This window comes from Onthophagus taurus, unplaced genomic scaffold, assembly GCF_036711975.1.
Source record: "Onthophagus taurus isolate NC unplaced genomic scaffold, IU_Otau_3.0 ScKx7SY_16, whole genome shotgun sequence".
NCBI classification, from domain to species: domain Eukaryota; kingdom Metazoa; phylum Arthropoda; class Insecta; order Coleoptera; family Scarabaeidae; genus Onthophagus; species Onthophagus taurus.
This window is the reverse complement of record NW_027248941.1, coordinates 1,919,564-1,942,541: the sequence shown is the minus strand read 5'-3', so window position 1 is coordinate 1,942,541 and position 22,978 is coordinate 1,919,564. Positions and strand designations below refer to the sequence as shown.

The window sequence follows — 22,978 nt, the reverse complement described above, 5'->3', positions numbered from 1 at the left end:
CATATCGTTAATATTCTTTAAAAAAATCAAAATTAATTTAAATAAACCACAAAAAAAAAAATTCTCACCAAAGTTGTTGGAATCCCGACGCTTTCCGCAGCTTTAAAAGCTAAATTAAAATTTTTCTTCTTATCTTTCGGTTGGAGCTCCTCGTAAACGATCATATCCGGTAAATAAGTCGATAATAAAGCGCACAGCGCCAAACCGTCGTTCCACGAACTACTAAAATTCGTAATTTCGATGTTCTTAAATCCAAATGTTTTCGTTTGCACCCATTTCAACAACGCATTCCTTTTCGAACCGCCATTTTTAATCAAACCATTTAACGGATCCTTCCGTTCGCTCAAATCCGAGTAAGAATTCCTCAAAGTTTTCTGAATTTTCTGCTGATTTTGGTTGTTTAAATTCAAATTTTGAACCACGATTAAATTCTTTTCGATTTGCTGTTGCTCGTTTTGACTCAAAATCGACGTCGAATCACTGTTTTCGGTTTCGATCGAGTCCAAGGAATTCGTAGAACTGCTTTTTGAGTCATCTATTAAGGTTGAAGTCAGTGGTTTTTTCGCGTTCGCGTTCTCGATCGTTTCTATTAATGATTTAACACTTTGGCGGTTTATTTGATGATTTTGGCGAGTTAAATAGGCTTTTTGTCGACGAGTTTGAAGTTCGTCAACTAAAATTGAAAAAAAAAAATTATATTTTAATTAAAATTCGTAATCTACGTGAAAAATGCTTTAAAATGAGTCCAAACACGATTAGATTATCTTAAAAAACAACGGAGATATCATTATAACAAAAAAAATTTGACAAGTGACATTTGACATTTTTAGGTTATGTTAAAAGTTGGTGTTAAAGATTTATAGGCCGTGTTTGGATTCATTTTAAAGGATTTTTTACGCTTAATAAACTGGTTAAGAAAAAAAAAATGAAAATTAAAAAAATTTCATCAAAATTATTAATCTCCATTAAATTTCCTTTAAAATAAACCCAAACACGACTAAATTATCTTCAAAAACAACCAAGATATGATTAAAATAAAATTATTTTGACAGTTGACATTTGACATTTTAGGTCAATTTTAATAAAAATGGTATTTTTAAAGATAAATAGGCCGTGTTTGGGCTCATTTTAAACGATTTTTCACTCTTAATGTATTGGTAGCGATAAAAATTGGAAATTAAAAAAAATTTAGTACTTCCGGTTTTCAAAACTTGACGTCTTTTCATCAAAATTCTTAATCTCCATTAAATTTCCATCAAAATAAACCCAAACACGACTAAGTTATCATCAAAAACAACCAAGATATGATTAAAATAAAATTATTTTGACAGTTGACGTTTGACATTTTAGGTTAATTTTAATAAAAATTGTGGTTTTAAAGATAAATAAGTCGTGTTTGGGCTCATTTTAAAGGGTTTTTCATCCTTAATGCATTGACATCGATAAAAATCGAAAATTAAAAAAAAACTAGTACTTCCGGTTTTCTAAATTTAAAGTTCTTTCATCAAAATTCTTAATCTCCATTAAATTTTCTTTAAAATAAGCCCAAACACGACCATATTATCATCAAAATGTTAAAATAAAATTATTTTGACAGATGACGTTTGACATTTTAGGTTAATTTTAACAAAAATTGTGTTTTTAAAGATAAATAGGTCGTGTTTGAGCTCATTTTAAAGGATTTTTCATCCTTAATGTATTGGTAACGATAAAAATTGGAATTTAAAAAAAATGAGTACTTCCGGTTTTCAAAATTTAAAGTTTTTTCATCAAAATTCTTAATTTCCATTAAATATCCTTTAAAATAAGCCCAAACACGACCATATTATTATCAAAATGTTAAAATAAAATTATTTTGACAGTTGACGTTTGACATTTTAGGTTAATTTTAATAAAAATTGTGGTTTTAAAGATAAATAAGTCGTGTTTGGGCTCATTGTAAAGGATTTTTCATCCTTAATGCATTGACATCGATAAAAATCGAAAATTAAAAAAAAACTAGTACTTCCGGTTTTCAAAATTTAACATTTTTTCATCAAAATTCTTAATCTCCATTAAATTTTCTTTAAAATAAGCCCAAACACAACCATATTATCAGCAAAATGTTAAAATAAAATTATTTTGACAGTTGACGTTTGACATTTTGGGTTAATTTTAATAAAAATGGTATTTTTAAAGATAAATAGGTCGTGTTTGGGCTCATTTTAAAGGATTCTTCATCCTTGATGCATTGCCATCGATAAGAGTCGAAAATTGAAAAAAAATGAGTACTTCCGGTTTTCAAAATTTAAAGTTTTTTCATCAAAATTCTTAATCTCCATTAAATTTCCTATAAAATAAGCCCAAACACGACCATATTATCATCAAAATGTTAAAATAAAATTATTTTGACAGTTGACGTTTGACATTTTTGGTTAATTTTAATACAAATGGTATTTTTAAAGATAAATAGGTGATGTTTTGGGCTCATTTTAAACGATTTTTCATCCTTAATGCATTGGCATCGATAAAAATCGAAAATTAAAAAAAAACGAGTACTTCCGGTTTTCAAAATTTAAAGTTTTTTCATCAAAATTCTTAATCTCCATTAAATTTTCTTTAAAATAAGCCCAAACACGACCACATTACCATCAAAATGTTAAAATAAAATTATTTTGACAGTTGACGTTTGACATTATAGGTTAATTTTAATAAAAATGGTATTTTTAAAGATAAATAGGTCGAGTTTGGGCTCATTTTAAAGGATTTTTCACCCTTAATGCATTGGCATCGATAAAAATCGAAAATTAAAAAAAAACGAGTACTTCCGGTTTTCAAAATTTAAAGTTTTTTCATCAAAATTCTTAATCTCCATTAAATTTTCTTTAAAATAAGCCCAAACACGACCACATTACCATCAAAATGTTAAAATAAAATTATTTTGACAGTTGACGTTTGACATTATAGGTTAATTTTAATAAAAATGGTATTTTTAAAGATAAATAGGTCGAGTTTGGGCTCATTTTAAAGGATTTTTCACCCTTAATGCATTGGTAACGATAAAAACAAAAAATTAGTACTTCCGGTTATCGAAATTTAAAATTTTTTAATAAAAATTTGTCAATGTCGTGTTTGGGCTCATTTTAAAGGATTTTTCATCCTTAATGCATTGGCATCGATAAGAATCGAAAATTGAAAAAAAATGAGTACTTAAGGTTTTCAAAATTTAAAGTTTTTCATCAAAATTCTTAATCTTCATTAAACTTCCTTCAAAATAAACCCAAACACGACTAAATTATCATCAAAAACAACCAAGATATGATTAAAACAGAATTATTTTGACAGTTGACGTTTGACATTTTAGGTTAATTTTAATAAAAATTGTACTTTTAAAGATAAATAGGTCATGTTTTGGGCTCATTTTAAACGATTTTTCATCCTTAATGCATTGGCATCGATAAAAATCGAAAATTAAAAAAAAAAGAGTACTTCCGGTTTTCAAAATTTAAAGTTTTTTCATCAAAATTCTTAATCTCCATTAAATTTTCTTTAAAATAAGCCCAAACACGACCACATTACCATCAAAATGTTAAAATAAAATTATTTTGACAGTTGACGTTTGACATTATAGGTTAATTTTAATAAAAATGGTATTTTTAAAGATAAATAGGTCGAATTTGGGCTCATTTTAAACGATTTTTCATCCTTAATGCATTGGTAGCAATAAAAATTGGAAATTAAAAAAAAATTGAGAACTTCCGGTTTTCAAAATTTAAAGTTTTTCATCAAAATTCTTAATCTCCATTAAATTTCCTTTAAAATAAGCCCAAACACGACCATATTATCATCAAAATGTTAAAATAAAATTATTTTGACAGTTGACGTTTGACATTTTAGGTTAATTTTAATAAAAATTGTATTTTTAAAGATAAATAAGTCGTGTTTGGGCTCATTTTAAAGGATTTTTCACCCTTAATGCATTGGTAACGATAAAAACAAAAAATTAGTACTTCCGGTTATCGAAATTTAAAATTTTTTAATAAAAATTTGTAATCTTCATTAAATTTCCTTCAAAATAAACCCAAACACGACTAAATTATGATCAAAAACGACCAAGATATGATTAAAATAAAATTATTTTGACAGTTGACGTTTGACATTTTAGGTTAATTTTAATAAAAATGGTATTTTTAAAGATAAATAGGTCGAGTTTTGGCTCATTTTAAACGATTTTTCATCCTTAGTGCATTGGTAGCAATAAAAATTGGAAATTAAAAAAAATTGAGTACTTCCGGTTTTCAAAATTTAAAGTTTTTCATGAAAATTCTTAATCTCCATTAAATTTCCTTTAAAATAAGCCCAAACACGACCATCAAAATGTTAAAATCAAATTATTTTGACAGTTGACGTTTGACATTTTAGGTTAATTTTAATAAAAATTGTATTTTTAAAGATAAATAGATCGTGTTTGGGCTCATTTTAAAGGATTTTTCACCCTTAATGCATTGGTAACGATAAAAACAAAAAATTAGTACTTCCGGTTATCGAAATTTAAAATTTTTTAATAAAAATTTGTAATCTTCATTAAATTTCCTTCAAAATAAACCCAAACACGACTAAATTATGATCAAAAACGACCAAGATATGATTAAAATAAAATTATTTTGACAGTTGACGTTTGACATTTTAGGTTAATTTTAATAAAAATGGTATTTTTAAAGATAAATAGGTCGAGTTTTGGCTCATTTTAAACGATTTTTCATCCTTAGTGCATTGGTAGCAATAAAAATTGGAAATTAAAAAAAATTGAGTACTTCCGGTTTTCAAAATTTAAAGTTTTTCATGAAAATTCTTAATCTCCATTAAATTTCCTTTAAAATAAGCCCAAACACGACCATCAAAATGTTAAAATCAAATTATTTTGACAGTTGACGTTTGACATTTTAGGTTAATTTTAATAAAAATTGTATTTTTAAAGATAAATAGATCGTGTTTGGGCTCATTTTAAAGGATTTTTCACCCTTAATGCATTGGTAACGATAAAAACAAAAAATTAGTACTTCCGGTTATCGAAATTTAAAATTTTTTAATAAAAATTTTTAATCTCCATGAATTTCCTTTAAAATAAACCCAAATACGACTAAATTATCATCAAAAACGACCAAGATATGATTTAAATAAAATTATTTTGACAGAATGTTAAACGTCAATGACATTTTAGGTTAATTTTAATTAAAATTGTATTTTTAAAGATAAATAGGTCGTGTTTGGGCTCATTTTAAAGGATTTTTCACCCTTAATGCATTAATAACGACAAAAATTGGCACCAAACACGACTTTACATCATCAAAAATACCCGAAAAAAAACAATAATTTTTAATTTGACATTAAAATTTTGAGGTTAACTTTTTTTTTATTTTAAAAGTTAACCACGTCGTGTTTGGGCTCATTTCAAACCAAATTTAAGAAAATGCACCAAAAAAAATTAACTTTTTATTACAAATTTATCTTAATCATTTATTTTTATCGTTTCCTTCGAAAACATTTCGAGCGCTTTCAAAATTAATTCGCGAGGAGTTCCTTAAATTTTCTAAACTCTCGTAGTTTTTCGCCTCTAAATTTGGGTCAATCGACTGAGAATTAGCACAAACGATATTCGGGTCATTTTTCGCGTAATTCAAAAGTTTCGCCGAATCGTGTTTCGATTCAAATTTATTTAAAATAACCTTTTCTTTTTGATGTTTATCTGAATTGGAGTCGTTGTCATCGGATTTTCCTTCAAATTTTTGACGCAACAGTGACACCCTGTCTTTGGTTATGTTTTTGTTTGGGGATTTTGATGCGCGAATTTCTTTCACCGGGGGGGTTAATATTTTTTCTTCCGATTTTCTTAACATTACTACTTCAGTTTTGGGGGGTTCTTCAATTTTATTTTCGATATTTTCACTTAAATTTTCCTCAACAATTTCTTGATCCTTTTTGTTAGCCTTTCTCCTCATCTCCTTTAATTTCTCCAAATTCTCCAACAAATTGTCTAAATGATCAAATTTATCTCCATCATCACTTTTCGTATTCGCCTCAACTTTAATTTCGTCCATTTTCGTATTAATTTCTTCATTTTTCTCAATCCCATCATCGTCATCATCATCGATCATTTCCACATCGAATTTCCCCTCATTTTCTTCTTGATTAACACTCATTTTCCGAGATTCTTCTCGAATTAAATCTTTCTCGATCGATTTGACATCGTCAAATGTCGTTTTCTCCAACGATAACTCGTCAAATACTTCAACATCATTTTTTTCGTTATCTTTGGATAAATCTTTTCTCGGTTGGGGAACCGGAGTTTTTGATAAATTTGAGTCGAAATTTACCGAATTTGGTCTTTTTTGTTGGAAAATTGAGAAATTCTCATAAATCGGTTCGTAAAAATTACTCGTATCTAAAGAAATTTGTTGAAAACTGTAACGATTCGGAGAAATTGGTTTTGAAATTTTCTTCTTTTCGAGGATTTCCCCGGTTTTTTGATTTCTCCACGTTGAATTCAAGTTTTCAAATGATCTTCTTTGATACGGTTTTGGTTGGTAAAGTTCTAAATTAATTTTGTGATCAGATTTACCGATATTACCACGGTAATCAACATCAATTTCGAGAAATTCATTTGATTGTTTACTTTTGTCCATATCCCCCGGTAGTTGGCTAAAATCCTTCGGTAGTTTTCCCACTTTTCCGAAATAATCATCATGTTTTTGTGGATTTTGTTTCATTTCGTCCTCTTTATTATCAATTTTTAATTCAAAACTTTTAATTTCGCTTATTTGCCGCGGTAGTTGATTGACATCCGGCGGTAGTCGGCCATTTTCTCCTTGATAATCATCGGCTGGTTCGACAAATTGAATAATTTCGTGCTCTCTATCATCAACATCTCCTTCAAAACTTTCAATTTTGTTTATTTCCCGCGGTAGTTGGTTGACACCCGGCGGTAGTCGGCCGAGATCCGGAGGTACTTCTCCAATTTCTTCAAAATTCTCATCAGAATCATCATGAAATGTGCTGCTTACTTGTTTATCATCAACATTCCGTTTAAAAATTTCATTTTCGTTATTTTGCACCGGTAGTCGATTGACATTCCGCGGTAGCTTTCCGATTTTTTCATCAAAATCATCATAAAACTCACTCTTTTCACCTCCTTTATCATCAAGATCTCGTTTAAAATCTTCAATTTCATTCATTTCCGACGGTAGTTGACTAACATTTTCCGGTAGTCGGCCAAGATCCTGCGGTAGTTTCCCGGTATTTTCGATTTTTTCATCAAAATCATCATAAAATTGACTCTTTTCACCTCCTTTATCATCAAGATCCCGTTTAAAATCTTCAATTTCATTAATTTCCGACGATAGTTGACTAACATTTTCCGGTAGTCGGCCAAGATCCTGCGGTAGTTTACCGATTTCTTCGCGGTAATCATCACGATTATCGGGAAATTGGCTATTTTCGTTTCCTTTATCAAGAGTTTTTTGTTTGACACTTTCATTTTCGTCAATTTGCCGCGGTAGTTCATTGACAACTGGCGGTGGTTCGCCGGTTTTTTCTAAATAATCAGCGGGATTTTCGACAATTTGGTTAATTTCTTGTCCTTTATCAACAATATCATTAAAATTATCACTTTTATTCATTTGTGGCGATAATTGGTTGACAGCTACCGGTAGTCGGCCGACATTCTGCGATAGTTTCCCGGTGTTTTCATCCAAATCCTCATAAAACTGACTCTTTTCATCTCCTTTATCATCAACATCTCGCTTAAAACCTTCAATTTCCTTCATTTGCTGCGGTAGTCGGTTGATAGCTATCGGTAGTTCGCGGATTTTTTCGTGATTTTCGAAGAATTGGTTGATTTCTTGTCCTTTATCTACAACTTTTTCTTTAAAATCTTCGTTTTCGGTCATTTGTCCCGGTAGTTGATTGACAGCTACCGGTAGTCGGCCGAGATCCCGCGGTAGTTTCCCGGTTTTTTCGAGGTTCGCATCAAAATCCTCATAACACTGCCTCTTTTCATCTCGTTTAAACCCTTCAATCTTCTTCATTTGCTGCGGTAGTCGGCTAACAATTTTCGGTAGTCCGTCGGTTTTTTCTAAATAATCATCGGGATTTTCGAGAAATTGGTTAATTTCTTGTCCTTTATGAACATCTTTTATAAAATTCTCATTTTCGTTCATTTGCCGCGGTAGTCGGTTGACATTCGAGGGTAGTCGGTTGACATTCGGCGGTAGTCGGCCGACATTTTGCGGTAGTTTTCCAAATTTTTCGAGGTTTTCATCCAAATCATCGTAAAAGTGACTCTTTTCATCTCCTTTATCATCAACATTTCGTTTAAAACCTTCAATATCCTTCATTTGCTGCGGTAGTTGACTAACAGTTTCCGGTAGTTCGCAGGTTTTTTCCAAATAATCGACGGGATTTTCGACAATTTGGTTAATTTCTTGTCCTTTATCAACAAAATCATTAAAATTATCATTTTCATTCACTTGTCGCGATAATTGGTTGACAGCTACCGGTAGTCGGCCGAGATCCAGCGGTAGTTTTCCGGTTTTTTCGAGGTTCTCATCCAAATCATCGTAAAAGTGACTCCTTTCATCTCCTTTATCATCAACATTTCGTTTAAAACCTTCAATCTCCTTTTTTTGCTGCGGTAGTTGACTAACAGTTTCCGGTAGTTCGCAGGTTTTTTCCAAATAATCAGCGGGATTTTCGACAATTTGATTAATTTCTTGTCCATTATCAACAATATCATTAAAACTATCATTTGTATTCACTTGTCGCGATAATTGGTTGACAGCTACCGGTAGTCGGCCGAGATCCAGCGGTAGTTTTCCAATTTTTTCGAGGTTTTTATGCAAATCATCACAAAAGTGACTCTTTTCATCTCCTTTATCATCAACATTTCGTTTAAAACCTTCAATCTCCTTTTTTTGCTGCGGTAGTTGGCTAACAGTTTCCGGTAGTTCGCAGGTTTTTTCCAAATAATCGGCGGGATTTTCGACAATTTGGTTGATTTCTTGTCCATTATCAACAATATCATTAAAACTATCATTTGTATTCACTTGTCGCGATAATTGGTTGACAGCTACCGGTAGTCGGCCGACATTCTGCGGTAGTTTTCCAATTTTTTCGAGGTTTTTATCCAAATCATCACAAAAGTGACTCTTTTCATCTCCTTTATCATCAACATTTCGTTTAAAACCTTCAATCTCCTTCATTTGCTGCGGTAGTTGACTAACATTTTCCGGTAGTTCGCCGGTTTTTCCTAAATAATCAGCGGGATTTTCGACAATTTGATTAATTTCTTGTCCTTTATCAACAATATCATTAAAACTATCATTTATATTCATTTGTCGCGATAATTGGTTGACAGCTACCGGTAGTCGCCCGACATTCTGCGATAGTTTCCCGGTGTTTTCATCCAAATCATCACAAAAGTGACTCTTTTCATCTCCTTTATCATCAACATCTCGTTTAAGACCTCCAATTTTATTAATTTCCCTCGGTAGTTGACTAACATTTTCCGGTAGTTCGCCGGTTTTTTCGAAATTATCAGCGGGATTTTCGACAATTTGGTTAATTTCTTGTCCTTTATCAACAATATCATTAAAATTATCATCTATATTCATTTGTCGCGATAATTGGTTGACAGCTACCGGTAGTCGGCCGACATTCTGCGGTAGTTTTCCAATTTTTTCGAGGTTTTCATCCAAATCATCACAAAAGTGACTCCTTTCATCTCCTTTATCATCAACATCTCGTTTAAGACCTCCAATTTTATTAATTTCCCTCGGTAGTTGACTAACATTTTCCGGTAGTTCGCCGGTTTTTTCGAAATTATCAGTGGGATTTTCGACAATTTGGTTAATTTCTTGTCCTTTATCAACAATATCATTAAAATTATCATTTTTATTAATTTGTCGCGATAATTGGTTGACAGCTACCGGTAGTCGGCCGAGATCCCGCGGTAGTTTTCCAATTTTTTCGAGGTCTTCATCTAAATCATCACAAAACTGACTCTTCTCATCTCCTTTATCATCAATATCTCGTTTAAAACCTCCAATTTTATTCATTTCCCACGGTAGTTGACTAACATTTTCCGGTAGTCGGCCGACATTTTGCGGTAGTTTCCCGGTTTTTTTGAGGTTCTCATCAAAATCATCATAAAACTGACTCTTTTCATCTCCTTTATCATTAACATCTCGTTTAAAACCTTCAATTTCATTAAAATTCCACGCTAATTGACTAACATTTTCCGGTAGTCGGCCGAGATCCCGCGGTAGTTTTCCAATTTTTTCGAGGTCTTCATCTAAATCATCACAAAACTGACTCTTCTCATCTCCTTTATCATCAATATCTCGTTTAAAACCTCCAATTTTATTCATTTCCCACGGTAGTTGACTAACATTTTCCGGTAGTCGGCCGACATTTTGCGGTAGTTTCCCGGTTTTTTTGAGGTTCTCATCAAAATCATCATAAAACTGACTCTTTTCATCTCCTTTATCATTAACATCTCGTTTAAAACCTTCAATTTCATTAAAATTCCACGCTAATTGACTAACATTTTCCGGTAGTCGGCCGAGATCCCGCGGTAGTTTTCCAATTTTTTCGAGGTCTTCATCTAAATCATCACAAAACTGACTCTTCTCATCTCCTTTATCATCAATATCTCGTTTAAAACCTCCAATTTTATTCATTTCCCACGGTAGTTGACTAACATTTTCCGGTAGTCGGCCGACATTTTGCGGTAGTTTCCCGGTTTTTTTGAGGTTCTCATCAAAATCATCATAAAACTGACTCTTTTCATCTCCTTTATCATTAACATCTCGTTTAAAACCTTCAATTTCATTAAAATTCCACGCTAATTGACTAACATTTTCCGGTAGTCGGCCGAGATCCCGCGGTAGTTTTCCAATTTTTTCATCAAAATCGTCATAAAACTCACTACTTTCATCTCCTTTATCATCAACATCTCGTTTAAACCCTTTAATTTCCTTCATTTGCTGCGGTAGTCGGTCGACAGATGGCGGTAGTTCGCGGATTTTTTCGCGATTTTCTTCAAATTCCTTGATTTCTTGTCCTTTTTCTTTAAAATTTTCGTTTTCGGTCATTTCTCCCGGTAGTTGATTGACAGTTACCGGTAGTTTTCCGAGATCCCGCGGTAGTTTTCCCATTTTTTCATCATAAAAGTGACTCTTTTCATCTCCTTTATTAACATCCCGTTTAAAACCTTCAATTTCATTAAATTCCCACACTAATTGACTAACATTTTCCGGTAGTCGGCCGATATCCCGCGGTAGTTCACCGAAATCATCATAATTTTCTTCAAAACATTCATTTTTATTGTTTTTCCCCCAAACCTCCTCCTCATCTTGATACTCAGGACTCAAACATTTCTTTTTAGCCTCCTCAATCAACTTCAAATCATCCTCGTTAATCTCCGATTTAGGCCTCTCTCGTACCTTGTATTTCCTCCGCAACGTTTTTACCACCTCAACTTCGTCATCGTCTAATTTCGCGGAGATATTTTTGATAATTTCGTCTTCGTTCGAATCTTGAGAAATCGTCGATTTAAACGATGAATTCCTCGACAATTTTACATCGTTTTCGTCCGGCTCAAAATCGAATTCAAGATCGATTCCGGTCGGTTTTCGGAGATTTCGAGTCCGTCGTTTCGACAAAATCGACGATGAATAATTGATTTGGGGCGAATTTTTGCGATACATCAAATTTTGATTCGAACATTTTCTTTCTTCGTTTAAAAATTCGTTTAAAATCGATTTGATAGTAATAAAATTAAAAATAAAAGATGGTCCCATGACCATCGGACTCTCCACGTTTTTTGAACCGATTTTTTTCACCTCATCAACAATTTTTAGTTCATCATCATTAATTAATTCAATTTTAACACCATCATTTTCGATTTTTTCTTCATAAACGTCAATTTTTACATTCATTTTATTAAAATCTTCTTCAATTTTAACACCATTTTCAACCAATTTTTCACTCTTCGTGATTTGACCTTGACCCGACCTTGACGATTTTTCTGAAGGGCGCATTAACTGGTACATTATTTCGAGTTCTTCTTTGCGTTTTAACGAGTTTAATCGCCCCGATTTTTCAATTAACGATTTTATTTTGACTTGGTCCTCAAATTCATCATTTTTATCGATTTCTTCATGAATCGTAGTTTTTAAATCGTCTAAAAAATTCTTTTTTAAATCAATCCCTTTCGATAACAAATTCTCATCAGTTTGAACCTCAACGCTTTTTCTTGTATCCAATTCATTTTCTAACTTATTCTTCAAATAAGTATTAAAAGTTTCGGTTGGAGGGATCGAATCGTTCTTATTAATCGACTTCCCATCAATAACCGAGACCTCATCATGATCATAAACATAACACCTCTCAATTTCGATCTTTTTAGGAAGCTTCGATTTAATTTTAACAAACATCGAAGATTTTTTCGGCGGGGAAAGACTTTTTATTGACTCATCTTGCGCGATTTTCAACAATTTCTCATCATTTAAGATCGATTCTTGAATCGGAGCGCTTATAATCAAATTCTTTTTAACACTTTTCTTAACCAAAACTTTATTTTGCAACAAATCCTCATTTTTTTTCTCAATTTCCTTCTTCTTCTCCTCAAACACCCCCTCATCCTTCTTCTGCATCTTTATTTCTTTATAAATCTCATCCAAATCCTCACCCTCATCATTAAACGACGAAAAAGAGTCCTCATCATCACTCCGACTCAAAACCGACTCAGAAAGTTGCCTTTTAATCCCAAATTCTTCATTTTTAACAGTTAAATCGTTCAAACTTTTACTTTTACTCAAAAAAGAATCGCTTTTAAAAGTAGTCAAAACTTTCTTTTGGTTCTTATCCTCATTATAATACTTAAATTCGATGTTGTTTCGATACACATCGTCGAAATTCGTCGGATAAAACACATTGGGGGCCCCAAATAAGATATTTTCACCATCATCGACGCTCTTCATCGTGGGATCATCAATAACCTCCTTTAACTTCCTATTTTGAAACACCGAGTTCAAAAGTGGCCTTGAAATCACCAAATTTGACCTTGAACCTCCCAAATTGATCTTTTTCTTGTTTTTTTGATTCGAATTTAAATCATAACTCCGCTTTAATTGGATGATAACTCTTTGTTCTTGTGTTAAATCCTCCTCGGGGATCGTCGGATCAATCTCTCGATACAAATTGTTTAATGTGATTAAATTCTTATCGTTTTGATCGATTTTTCGCCCTATTTTTGGGACGGAAAACATTTTCTTTTTGTTTTCTTGAGATTCTTTAGCTTCTTGCAACACCTCTCTAACAGGGAAACTTTTCGCTGCAACTACCTCTTTAACAACAACATCTTTTTGTGGTTTTTCGTCGTCTTGGACGAAATGGTATCCTTTTGAGGCGCGAAAAATCTTAGGTTTTTTAATAAAATGCTTGTTAATCTTCGGTTTAGACTCGTTCGATTCTTTAATTTCATCGTTAAGCGAATTATCTTGTTTTAACTGGATGATTTCTTCGGGTTGGGGAAACCCCGATTCGCTAAAATCCTCGATTTTCGACGAACTCCGAGCGATTTCTTCGTTTTCGTTAACATTTTCCACGAAATTTCCTATTTATAATAACATTTTTATTTTAAACAACAAAAAATTTAATTTTTTTTTTAATTTTCTTCATTTTTGGTCTTCGTTTTTTAACCTTGCCTTCATTCTTGTTTATTATTAAATTAAATTTAAAACTTTTTTGGGTTAAAATTACTATTTTTATAAATTTAGAGTGTTTATTTTTAAGATTTTCATTTAAAATAACTTATTATTGAAAAAGCGCCCTCTATAATTTCGAAAATTTTCATCAAATATTAATAAATTCGTATTCCTGAGATGGAGACCTTTAATTTAAGTCCAAACACGACGTATTTATCTCAAAAATTACGAAAACTGTCAATGAAATACAATCGTTAGACGCCATCTTGATTTTTTTTTTAAATCAACATAACCTAACAGAGTGACATATCAAATTAAAGGATTTTTAATAAAAATTAAGAAAAATTAATACAAAAAATTGTTATAACAATCTAAATCGGTTATTATTAAAAAGCGCCATCTATAATTAAATAATTTTCTTTAAATATTCATCAATTTGAATTCTTGACAAAAAGACCTTTAATTTAAGTCCAAACACGACGTATTTATTTTAAAAATTAGAAAAACTGTCAAAAAAAATAATTGTTAATCGCCATCTTGAATTCTTTTTTTAATAATCGTATCATAATCGAGTGAGGTACCAAATTAAACGATTTTTAATGAATATTAAGGAAATTAACAAAAAAAATTGTTATAAAATGAGATAAATCGATTATTATTAAAAAGCGCCATCTATAATAAAAAAATTCTTTAAATATTAATAGATTTGTATTCCTGAGATGGAGACCTTTAATTTAAGTCCAAACACGACGTATTTATTTTAAAAATTATCTAAAACTGTCAAAAAATATATAACTGTTAAGCGCCATCTTGAATTTTTTTTTAAATGATCGTAACATAATCGAGTGATATATCAAAGTAAAGGATTTTTCATGAGTATTGAGAAAATAATATAAAAACAAATTAATTGTTATAACATAACCTGTATCAATTATTATTAGGAAACGTCACTTATTAGTAAATAATGAGTTTTATCTTCATATTTTAGAGAAGTAGACATTTAATTTAAGCCCAAACACGACGTATTTATCTCAAAAAATGTCAAAATGATGAAATGTCATTACAGGCGCCATCTTGAATTTTACTAAAAATCGTCATAACCTAGCCGAGTGACATATCAAATTAAAGGATTTTTAATAAATATTAAGAAAATGATATTAACAAAAAAATTTGATTTTTATAACATAACCTATGTCAACTATTATTAGGAAACGTCATTTATAAATAAATAATGAGTGTAATTTTCATCTTTTAGAGAAATAGCCGTTTAATTTAAGCCCAAACACGACGTATTTACCTCAAAAAATGTCAAAATGATGAAATGTCATTTCAGGCGCCATCTTGAATTTAAGAAAAGTCGTCATAACCTAATCGAGTGATATATCAAATTAAAGGATTTTTAATAAATGTTAAGAAAATGATATTAACAAAAAAAATTAATTGTTATAACATAACCTATATCAATGATTATTAGGAAACGTCACTTATTAATAAAGAATGAGATTAATTTTCATCTTTTAGAGAAATAGACGTTTAATTTAAGCCCAAACACGACGTATTTACCTCAAAAACTGTCAAAATGATAAAATGTCATTTCAGACGCCATCTTGAATTTAACGAAAAGTCGTCATAACCTAGCCGAGTGACATATCAAATTAAAGGATTTTTAATAAATGTTAAGAAAATGATATTAACAAAAAAATTTAATTATTATAAAATAACCTATATCAATTATTATTACGAAACGTCATTTATTAATAAAGAATGAGATTAATTTTCATCTTTTAGAGAAATAGACGTTTAATTTAAGCCCAAACACGACGTATTTACCTCAAAAAATGTCAAAATGCTGAAATGTCATTTTAGGCGCCATCTTGAATTTTACTAAAAATCGTCATAACCTAGCCGAGTGACATATCAAATTAAAGGATTTTTAATAAATATTAAGAAAATGATATAAACAAAAAAATTTAATTGTTATGCCATAACCTATATTAATTAATATTAGAAAACGTCACTTATTAATAAGAAAATGAGTTTAATTTTCATCTTTTAGAGATATAGACGTTTAATTTAAGCCCAAACACGACGTATTTACCTCAAAAAATGTCAAAATGATGAAATGTCATTTTAGGCGCCATCTTGAATTTGTCTAAAAATCGTCATAACATAATCGAGTGACATATCAAATTAAAGGATTTTTAATAAATATTAAGAAAATAATATAAACAAAAAAATTTAATTGTTATAACATAACCTATATCAATTATTTTTGGGAAACATCATTTATTAATAAAGAATGAGTTTAAGTTTCATCTTTTAGAGAAATAGACGTTTAATTTAAGCCCAAACACGACGTATTTATCTCAAAAATTGTCAAAATGATGAAGTGTCATTTCAGGCGCCATCTTGAATTTTACTAAAAATCGTCATAACCTAGCCGAGTGACATATCAAATTAAAGGATTTTTAATAAATATTAAGAAAATGATATTAACAAAAAAAATTAATTGTTATAACATAACCTATATTAATTAATATTGGGAAACGTCATTTATTAATAAAGAATGAGTTTAATTTTTATCTTTTAGAGAAATAGACGTTTAATTTAAGCCCAAACACGACGTATTTACCTCAAAAAATGTTAAAATGATGAAATGTCATTTTAGGCGCCATCTTGAATTTTACTAAAAATCGTCATAACCTAATCGAGTGACATATCAAATTAAAGGATTTTTAATAAAAGTTAAGAAAATGATATTAACAAAAAAATTTAATTGTTATAAAATAGTTTATATTAATGATTATTAGGAAACGTCATTTATTAATAAAGAATGAGTTTAACTTTCATCTTTTAGAGAAATAGACGTTTAATTTAAGCCCAAACACGACGTATTTATCTCAAAAATTGTCAAAATTATGAAATGTTATTTCAGGCGCCATCTTGAATTTTACTAAAAATCGTCATAACCGAGCCGAGTGACATATCAAATTAAAGGATTTTTAATAAATATTAAGAAAATGATACTAACAAAAAAATGTAATTGTTATAATATAAACTATATCAATTAATATTAGGAAACGTCATTTATTAATAAATAATGAGTGTAATTTTCATCTTTTAGAGAAATAGACGTTTAATTTAAGCCCAAACACGACGTATTTATCTCAAAAATTATCAAAATAATGAAATGTCATTACAGGCGCCATCTTGAATTTTACTAAAAATTGTCATAACCTAGCCGAGTGACATATCAAATTAAAGGATTTTTAATAAATATTAAGAAAATGATATTAACAAAAAAATTTAATTGTTATAACATAACCTATATCGAGCATTATTACAAAACGTCATTTATTAATAAAAAATGAGTTTAATTTTCATCTTTTAAACAAGTAAACGTTTAATTTAAGCCCAAACACGACGTATTTATCTCAAAAATTGTCAAAATGATGAAATGTCATTATAGGCGCCATCTTGAATTTTACTAAAAATCGTCATAACCTAGCCGAATGACATATCAAATTAAAGGATTTTTAATAAATATTAAGAAAATGATATTTAAATTTTTTTTTTGATTGTTATAACATAACCTAAATCGATTATTAAGTAAAAATAATAAATACGTTTTCATGTTTCATGTTTAATTTAAGTCAAAACACGATGTATTTATAACAAAAAGGTACAAAATGGTGGATGACATGTCAAAACTGTCAAACGCCATCTTGAATTTGTTTAAAAATCAACATAACCTATTCGAGTGACGTATCAAATTAAAGCATTTTTAATAAATATTAACAAAATGATTAAAAACATTTCAAAAAATGCTTATAACATAACCTAATTCGATTATTAGTAAAAAAATAAGAAATTATATACACTTTTTATTATATATATTTAAATTTTTTTGTAAATGTAGATTAATTTCAACACAAATTTAATTCGATTATGAAAAAAATACGAATAAATTTGTTAAAAATCTCAATTTAACCTCACTTTTAAAAAAAAATAATTATTAGTAACTAAGATAGCATGCATTTAACCCAAAAAGTATAAATATACACATTACTTTTTAATAGTAATAAGTGTTTTGTACAGCCGATCATGCAAAATGTTACAGAAACGAGTTTTAGGTTAAAATTAAAATAAGAATTAGTTAGAATAAAAAAAATGAAAGCAGTAGATAAAAAAAGAAGCCCAATTTAATACAAAGTATGTCAAATTAATTCATAATTTGGAACACCCTGTATATAAAATTTTACTAATTGATACATAAAGAAGAAAATCTAAAAAAAAATTAAGATCTAAAAGCTTAATCATGCCAAAAAAACTCACCGGAACTCGTCGAATTCGCCAAACTCGGATCACCGCTCAATTTTTCAACCATAACCTCCAATTGACACACTTTCTCTCGGTAGGCTTTATTCTCGGACACGATTTTTTGCAAATCTTGTTGAGCTTCCGTTTTAAAATCGTTAGCAACCCGAACGGACGTTAAAAGATCATTTTGAAACCTCTCCCATTCTTCATTCTATTAAATAAAAAAAAATTAATTTATTAACATAACCTCAAAAAAAAATAAATAAAAAAATTAACCTCATCTTTTCGAATCTTCTTCAAATCATCCAACTCAATAGTAATTTTCTCATTCCTCAACTCCAAATCGTTCAACATCCTTTTAGTTTCATTTAAATCGATCGAAACGCGATTTTTTTCCTCCATTTCTTTCTCCAATTCGTTCCGTAACAATTTCATTTCGGACTTAATCGATCTCAATTCATCGGATAACTCATTCCTTTCAATTTTTAAATTACCCAACTCAATTTGCAACTCATTTTGGGTCAATTTAGAATTATTTTGTAACTTTTCCAACTGACTTTGTAAATTCCCGATTTGATTTTTCAACTTTTCATTTTCAATCGAATTCTCGATCGATTTCTTTTCAATTTCCGTTTGATTCTGTTGCTGTAATTCGTCGATTTTCGTCGAGTACGTCGTTAAAAGATGTTTTAATTGAACGATTTCGTTCGATTTTCGCTCGATTTCTTCTAATTTGAGGTTATGTTGTAGTTTTAAGTTTAAATTGTCGATTTCTTTCGATTTTAATTCGTTTTCTAATAATTTTAATTGATTTTGTAATTCGTTTTGGTACGTTTTGTTGTTTTCGAGTTCTTTTTGGTTTAATTCGAATTTTTCCGTTAATTTTTCTAATTTTGAGGTTAGGTCGTCGTTTTTGATTTCTTTTTCGTGTTTTTGATTGATTTTTTGATTAAAAACCGTTTTAATACCTTCCAATTCGTTTTTAGTTTCGTTTAAACGCTCCGTTTGACGACATAATGAGTCAAACATTAAATTTTTTTCATCAATTAATTGATCGTTGTCTTGTTGGAGATCCGTTAATTGTTTTTGAAGGTCGTTAAGCTCTTGTAGCGTCGCTTGAAGCTCCTCATTTGTACAAAAAAGAGTTTCCTGCATTTTCTTTTGCGTCTCCTTCAAAGAAAATATTTCATTTTGATCCATCGATTTTTCTTCAGACTTAAGCAAATTCAAACCATCATTTAAAGTCAACAATTGTTGTTTTTCATTATCCGACAACGGCGAATGACTCACATCTTTTAATCGAGTCCTTAAAACTAAATTTTCATCGCTTATTTTATTAAAATTCTCTTTCAACACTTTTAATTCATTCTCCAAAGTATCCAAAATCGGTTTTTGATCCATTTTGACACCTTCCAACGGTTTATTAACGCTTTCTTGATGATTCTGATTAATTTCTTGATCGTTTTCATTCAAATTCATCTCATTTTTTGGAACTAAAACTAATAAAACTATAATTAAAATCATTTCAAAAATCAAACATAACCAACAAATTTCACCAACACGAAGTTGGCTACCAACCGACGTGAAGTTGGCTAAAAACATGAAGTTGGCTACAAAATCATTTTAAAACATTTTTTAATTACTTTTCTTTTTAATTTCACTTTGGGCCTTCTCCAAACGATCCTTCGACCCACTCCTCTTCGATTTACTTAAATTTCCACCTCCAGAAGCAGTTTTCGACCCTTTCGTCTCAGCCAAATTCGTCACGGAAGACGTTCTTGAAACATTTTCTTCCGAATTTTGATGTTTTTGGGCGTTTTGTTGCCCCCCTCTGCGGAAAATCGCTTTTATGCTCTTCATTTTTAACTAAACTCAACTCAAACTTATCTTTAAAAAGTGTCTTTCGAATTAAAACGCATTATATTATGTTTTTAAGTGTTTATCTTGCTTATTATCTATAATTGGAACGCGTTATCTGGAATTTATAGCGGATTTAGGAGGAGATTAAGGTGAATCATTACCAGATAAGACGTTTTTGATTCATTAGCATTAAAAAAAAAACTATTCATCATCAAAACTTCAAACTCGCCCCAATCCAACCTCAAACATTCCTTAATAAATTAAAAAAAGATTCGTGCCTTAACTCCAAACCGTTTCGAAGATACGAATTTTTTCCTTTAACCCCGTTTTCATTGAGAAAGTTAAGTTTAACGGTCAAATCATCGCTCCATCTCTCTCCATCCCACACAAATCAACATAAATCCATCTCTCTCGTTTCATTTCACACCGGTTCATTGACTCAAGAACACCGAATTAATCGTTATCACAAATTAGCGATCAAAAATCAATTTAAAATCAATCAAAAACGTCTTATCTCTTCAACATTGTTTTGAATAAATCAAACAAAATTAAGAACAACAAAACAATCAATTTTTCACCACCTAACCTCAAACACCACTTCATTTTAATCACGTTAAACTCAATAATTCGATTTTAATCTCCAAAAACACACAATTTGAGCTAATTTTTAGGTTAGAAAAATAAAAACAAAACTAAAACAAGCCAGTAGGCGTTAATTTGACGTTTTTAAATGACGTTTTATTGTTGTTTACGTGAAGTTCGGCCGCGAACTGAACTGAAATTGGTTTCATATCGAAACGATTTAATTCGATTTAGTTCCGCTTCTCAATCATAGATGGGGCTTTTATTATTTAAATCGTTTAAAATCAAAAAAACACTTTTTAAAATATCCAAAATTAAACTTACCGAAAATCCTGGCGCTTTCTCACCTCTTTGTGGTCGTTTTCGAGTCGTCTTTTTCTCCGTTTCGGCCTTTCCGGTTCTTTCGAGGTCTCCTTCTAGAGTAAGAATAAAATGAAATAAAAAAAAACAGATAAAGTTATTCGATACGTTTTGATGTAATCCAAGTGTTTTGCGTTTAAAATAAGTCGAGCGTTGCGGGAGAAAAGTTTTGAGTCGTTGAAACGGAAATAAATCGTGTTAAAAAGTTTTAGGTTATGATTTTGACGTTTCGTTACCTTTTTTTTGAAAACTTCGTCTAAAAAATTCATTTTGGGTGGATGTTGTAATGCTAAATGGTGTTACACCGATAATAAACTGAATTAAAGAAATAAAATCCGTTTAAAACTTTGATAACAAACTGATAAGAAATTATCTAGGTAGATAAAATTGTTAAAACATTAATGACACATTTCTTACTTTTAGTGGGGTTCGATTGAGTGTGTTGACGTTTAGTTAGGGTGCGTTCTTAATTGATTTTTTAATGTCAGTGTCAAAAAAGAAAATTTAATTTTAAAAAAACTATATCATCTTTTGATTTATGTAGTAAATTAAAGCTTAAAACGTATTCTTTAAAATGATGTATAATAATCAATATGTTAATATTAAAACTTTTGGAAAAAAATAATTTTGTAGCTAAAATTGTAAAAAAAAGATGAAATTCATAAACATCGATTTAAAAAAAATCATATCTCGCTTATTTTTGGGAATGAAACAATGATTTATATCTTAAATTAAAGGTTGAAATGTTCTCTTTAAAATGATGTATAATAATTAATATGTTAATATTAAAATTTTTGGAGAAAACTAATTTTTTAGCTAAAATTGTAGAAAAAAATGAAATTCATAAACAACGATTTAAAAAAAATTATATCTCGCTTATTTTTGGGAATGAAACAATGATTTATATCTCAAATTAAAGGTTGAAATGTCTTCTTTAAAATGATGTATAATAATCAATATGTTAATATTAAAATTTTTTGAGAAAAATAATTTTTTAGCTAAAATTGTAAAAAAAATGAAATTCATAAACAACGATTTTAAAAAAATCATATCTCGCTTATTTTTGCGAATGAAACAATGATTTATATCTCAAATTAAAGGTTGAAATGTCTTCTTTAAAATGATATATAATAATCAATATGTTAATATTAAAAATTTTGGAGAAAAATAATTTTTTAGCTAAAATTGTAAAAAAATGAAATTCATAAACAACGATTTTAAAAAAATCATATCTCGCTTATTTTTGGGAATGGAAAAATGATTTATGTCTTAAATTAAAGGTTGAAATGTCTTCTTTAAAATGATATATAATAATCAATATGTTAATATTAAAAATTTTGGAGAAAAATAATTTTTTAGCTAAAATTGTAAAAAAAATGAAATTCATCAACAACGATTTAAAAAAAATCATATCTCGCTTATTTTTGGGAATGAAACAATGATTTATATCTCAAATTAAAGGTTGAAATGTCTTCTTTAAAACGATGTATAATAAGTATTATGTTAATACTAAAATTTTTGGAGAAAACAGTTTTTTAAGGTTAAATTATGAAAAAAGGATGAAATTCATAAACTTCGATTTTAAAAAAATCATATCTCGCTTATTTTTGGGAATGAAACAATGATTTATATCTCAAATTAAAGGTTGAAATGTCTTCTTTAAAATGATGTATAATAATCAATATGTTAATATTAAAATTTTTGGAGTAAAATAATTTTTTAGCTAAAATTGTAAAAAAAAGATGAAATTCATAAACATCGATTTTAAAAAAATCATATCTCGCTTATTTTTGGGAATGAAACAATGATTTATATCTTAAATTAAAGGTTGAAATGTCTTCTTTAAAATGATATATAATAATCAATATGTTAATACTAAAATTTTTTGAGAAAATTAATTATTTGAATAACTCACCTTCAAAAAATTAAGAAGCAACTTTACAATCAATACAAAAATTAAATTAATGTATCAAATAACCAAAGTAAATTGGCGTTCTAATGTTTCTGCGTCACTGTCAACAATATATTTGACGTTTGAGCGTCGTTTGTTTCGGGTCGATATCCCCGCGCATGCGTCCTTAATATTTTAAACCCCCTTTATAAAACACCCC

General features: G+C 29.5%; 1 protein-coding gene across 6 annotated transcripts; it reads right to left on the bottom strand.

Moving 5' to 3' along the window:
• Positions 1–548: 548 nt before the first annotated feature.
• LOC111418672 (golgin subfamily A member 4-like) lies at positions 549–22,932 on the bottom strand. Of its 6 annotated transcripts, XM_071201192.1 has the most exons (7): positions 21,104–21,289; positions 20,832–20,923; positions 19,709–19,896; positions 18,342–19,558; positions 18,081–18,276; positions 5,706–13,654; positions 549–673 (listed from the first exon to the last, which is right to left on the bottom strand). In XM_071201192.1, the coding sequence occupies exons 1-7, from the start codon at positions 21,134–21,136 to the stop codon at positions 635–637; spliced, it is 9,714 nt and encodes a 3,237-aa protein (XP_071057293.1). In that variant the 5' UTR covers positions 21,137–21,289; the 3' UTR covers positions 549–634. The 6 variants fall into 6 exon arrangements, with proteins under 6 accessions (XP_071057293.1, XP_071057294.1, XP_071057289.1 ...); XM_071201193.1 differs by lacking the exons at positions 549–673; positions 21,104–21,289 and adding an exon at positions 22,783–22,932 and having other exon boundaries at positions 5,460–13,654; XM_071201188.1 differs by lacking the exon at positions 549–673 and having other exon boundaries at positions 5,460–13,654.
• Positions 22,933–22,978: the final 46 nt, after the last annotated feature.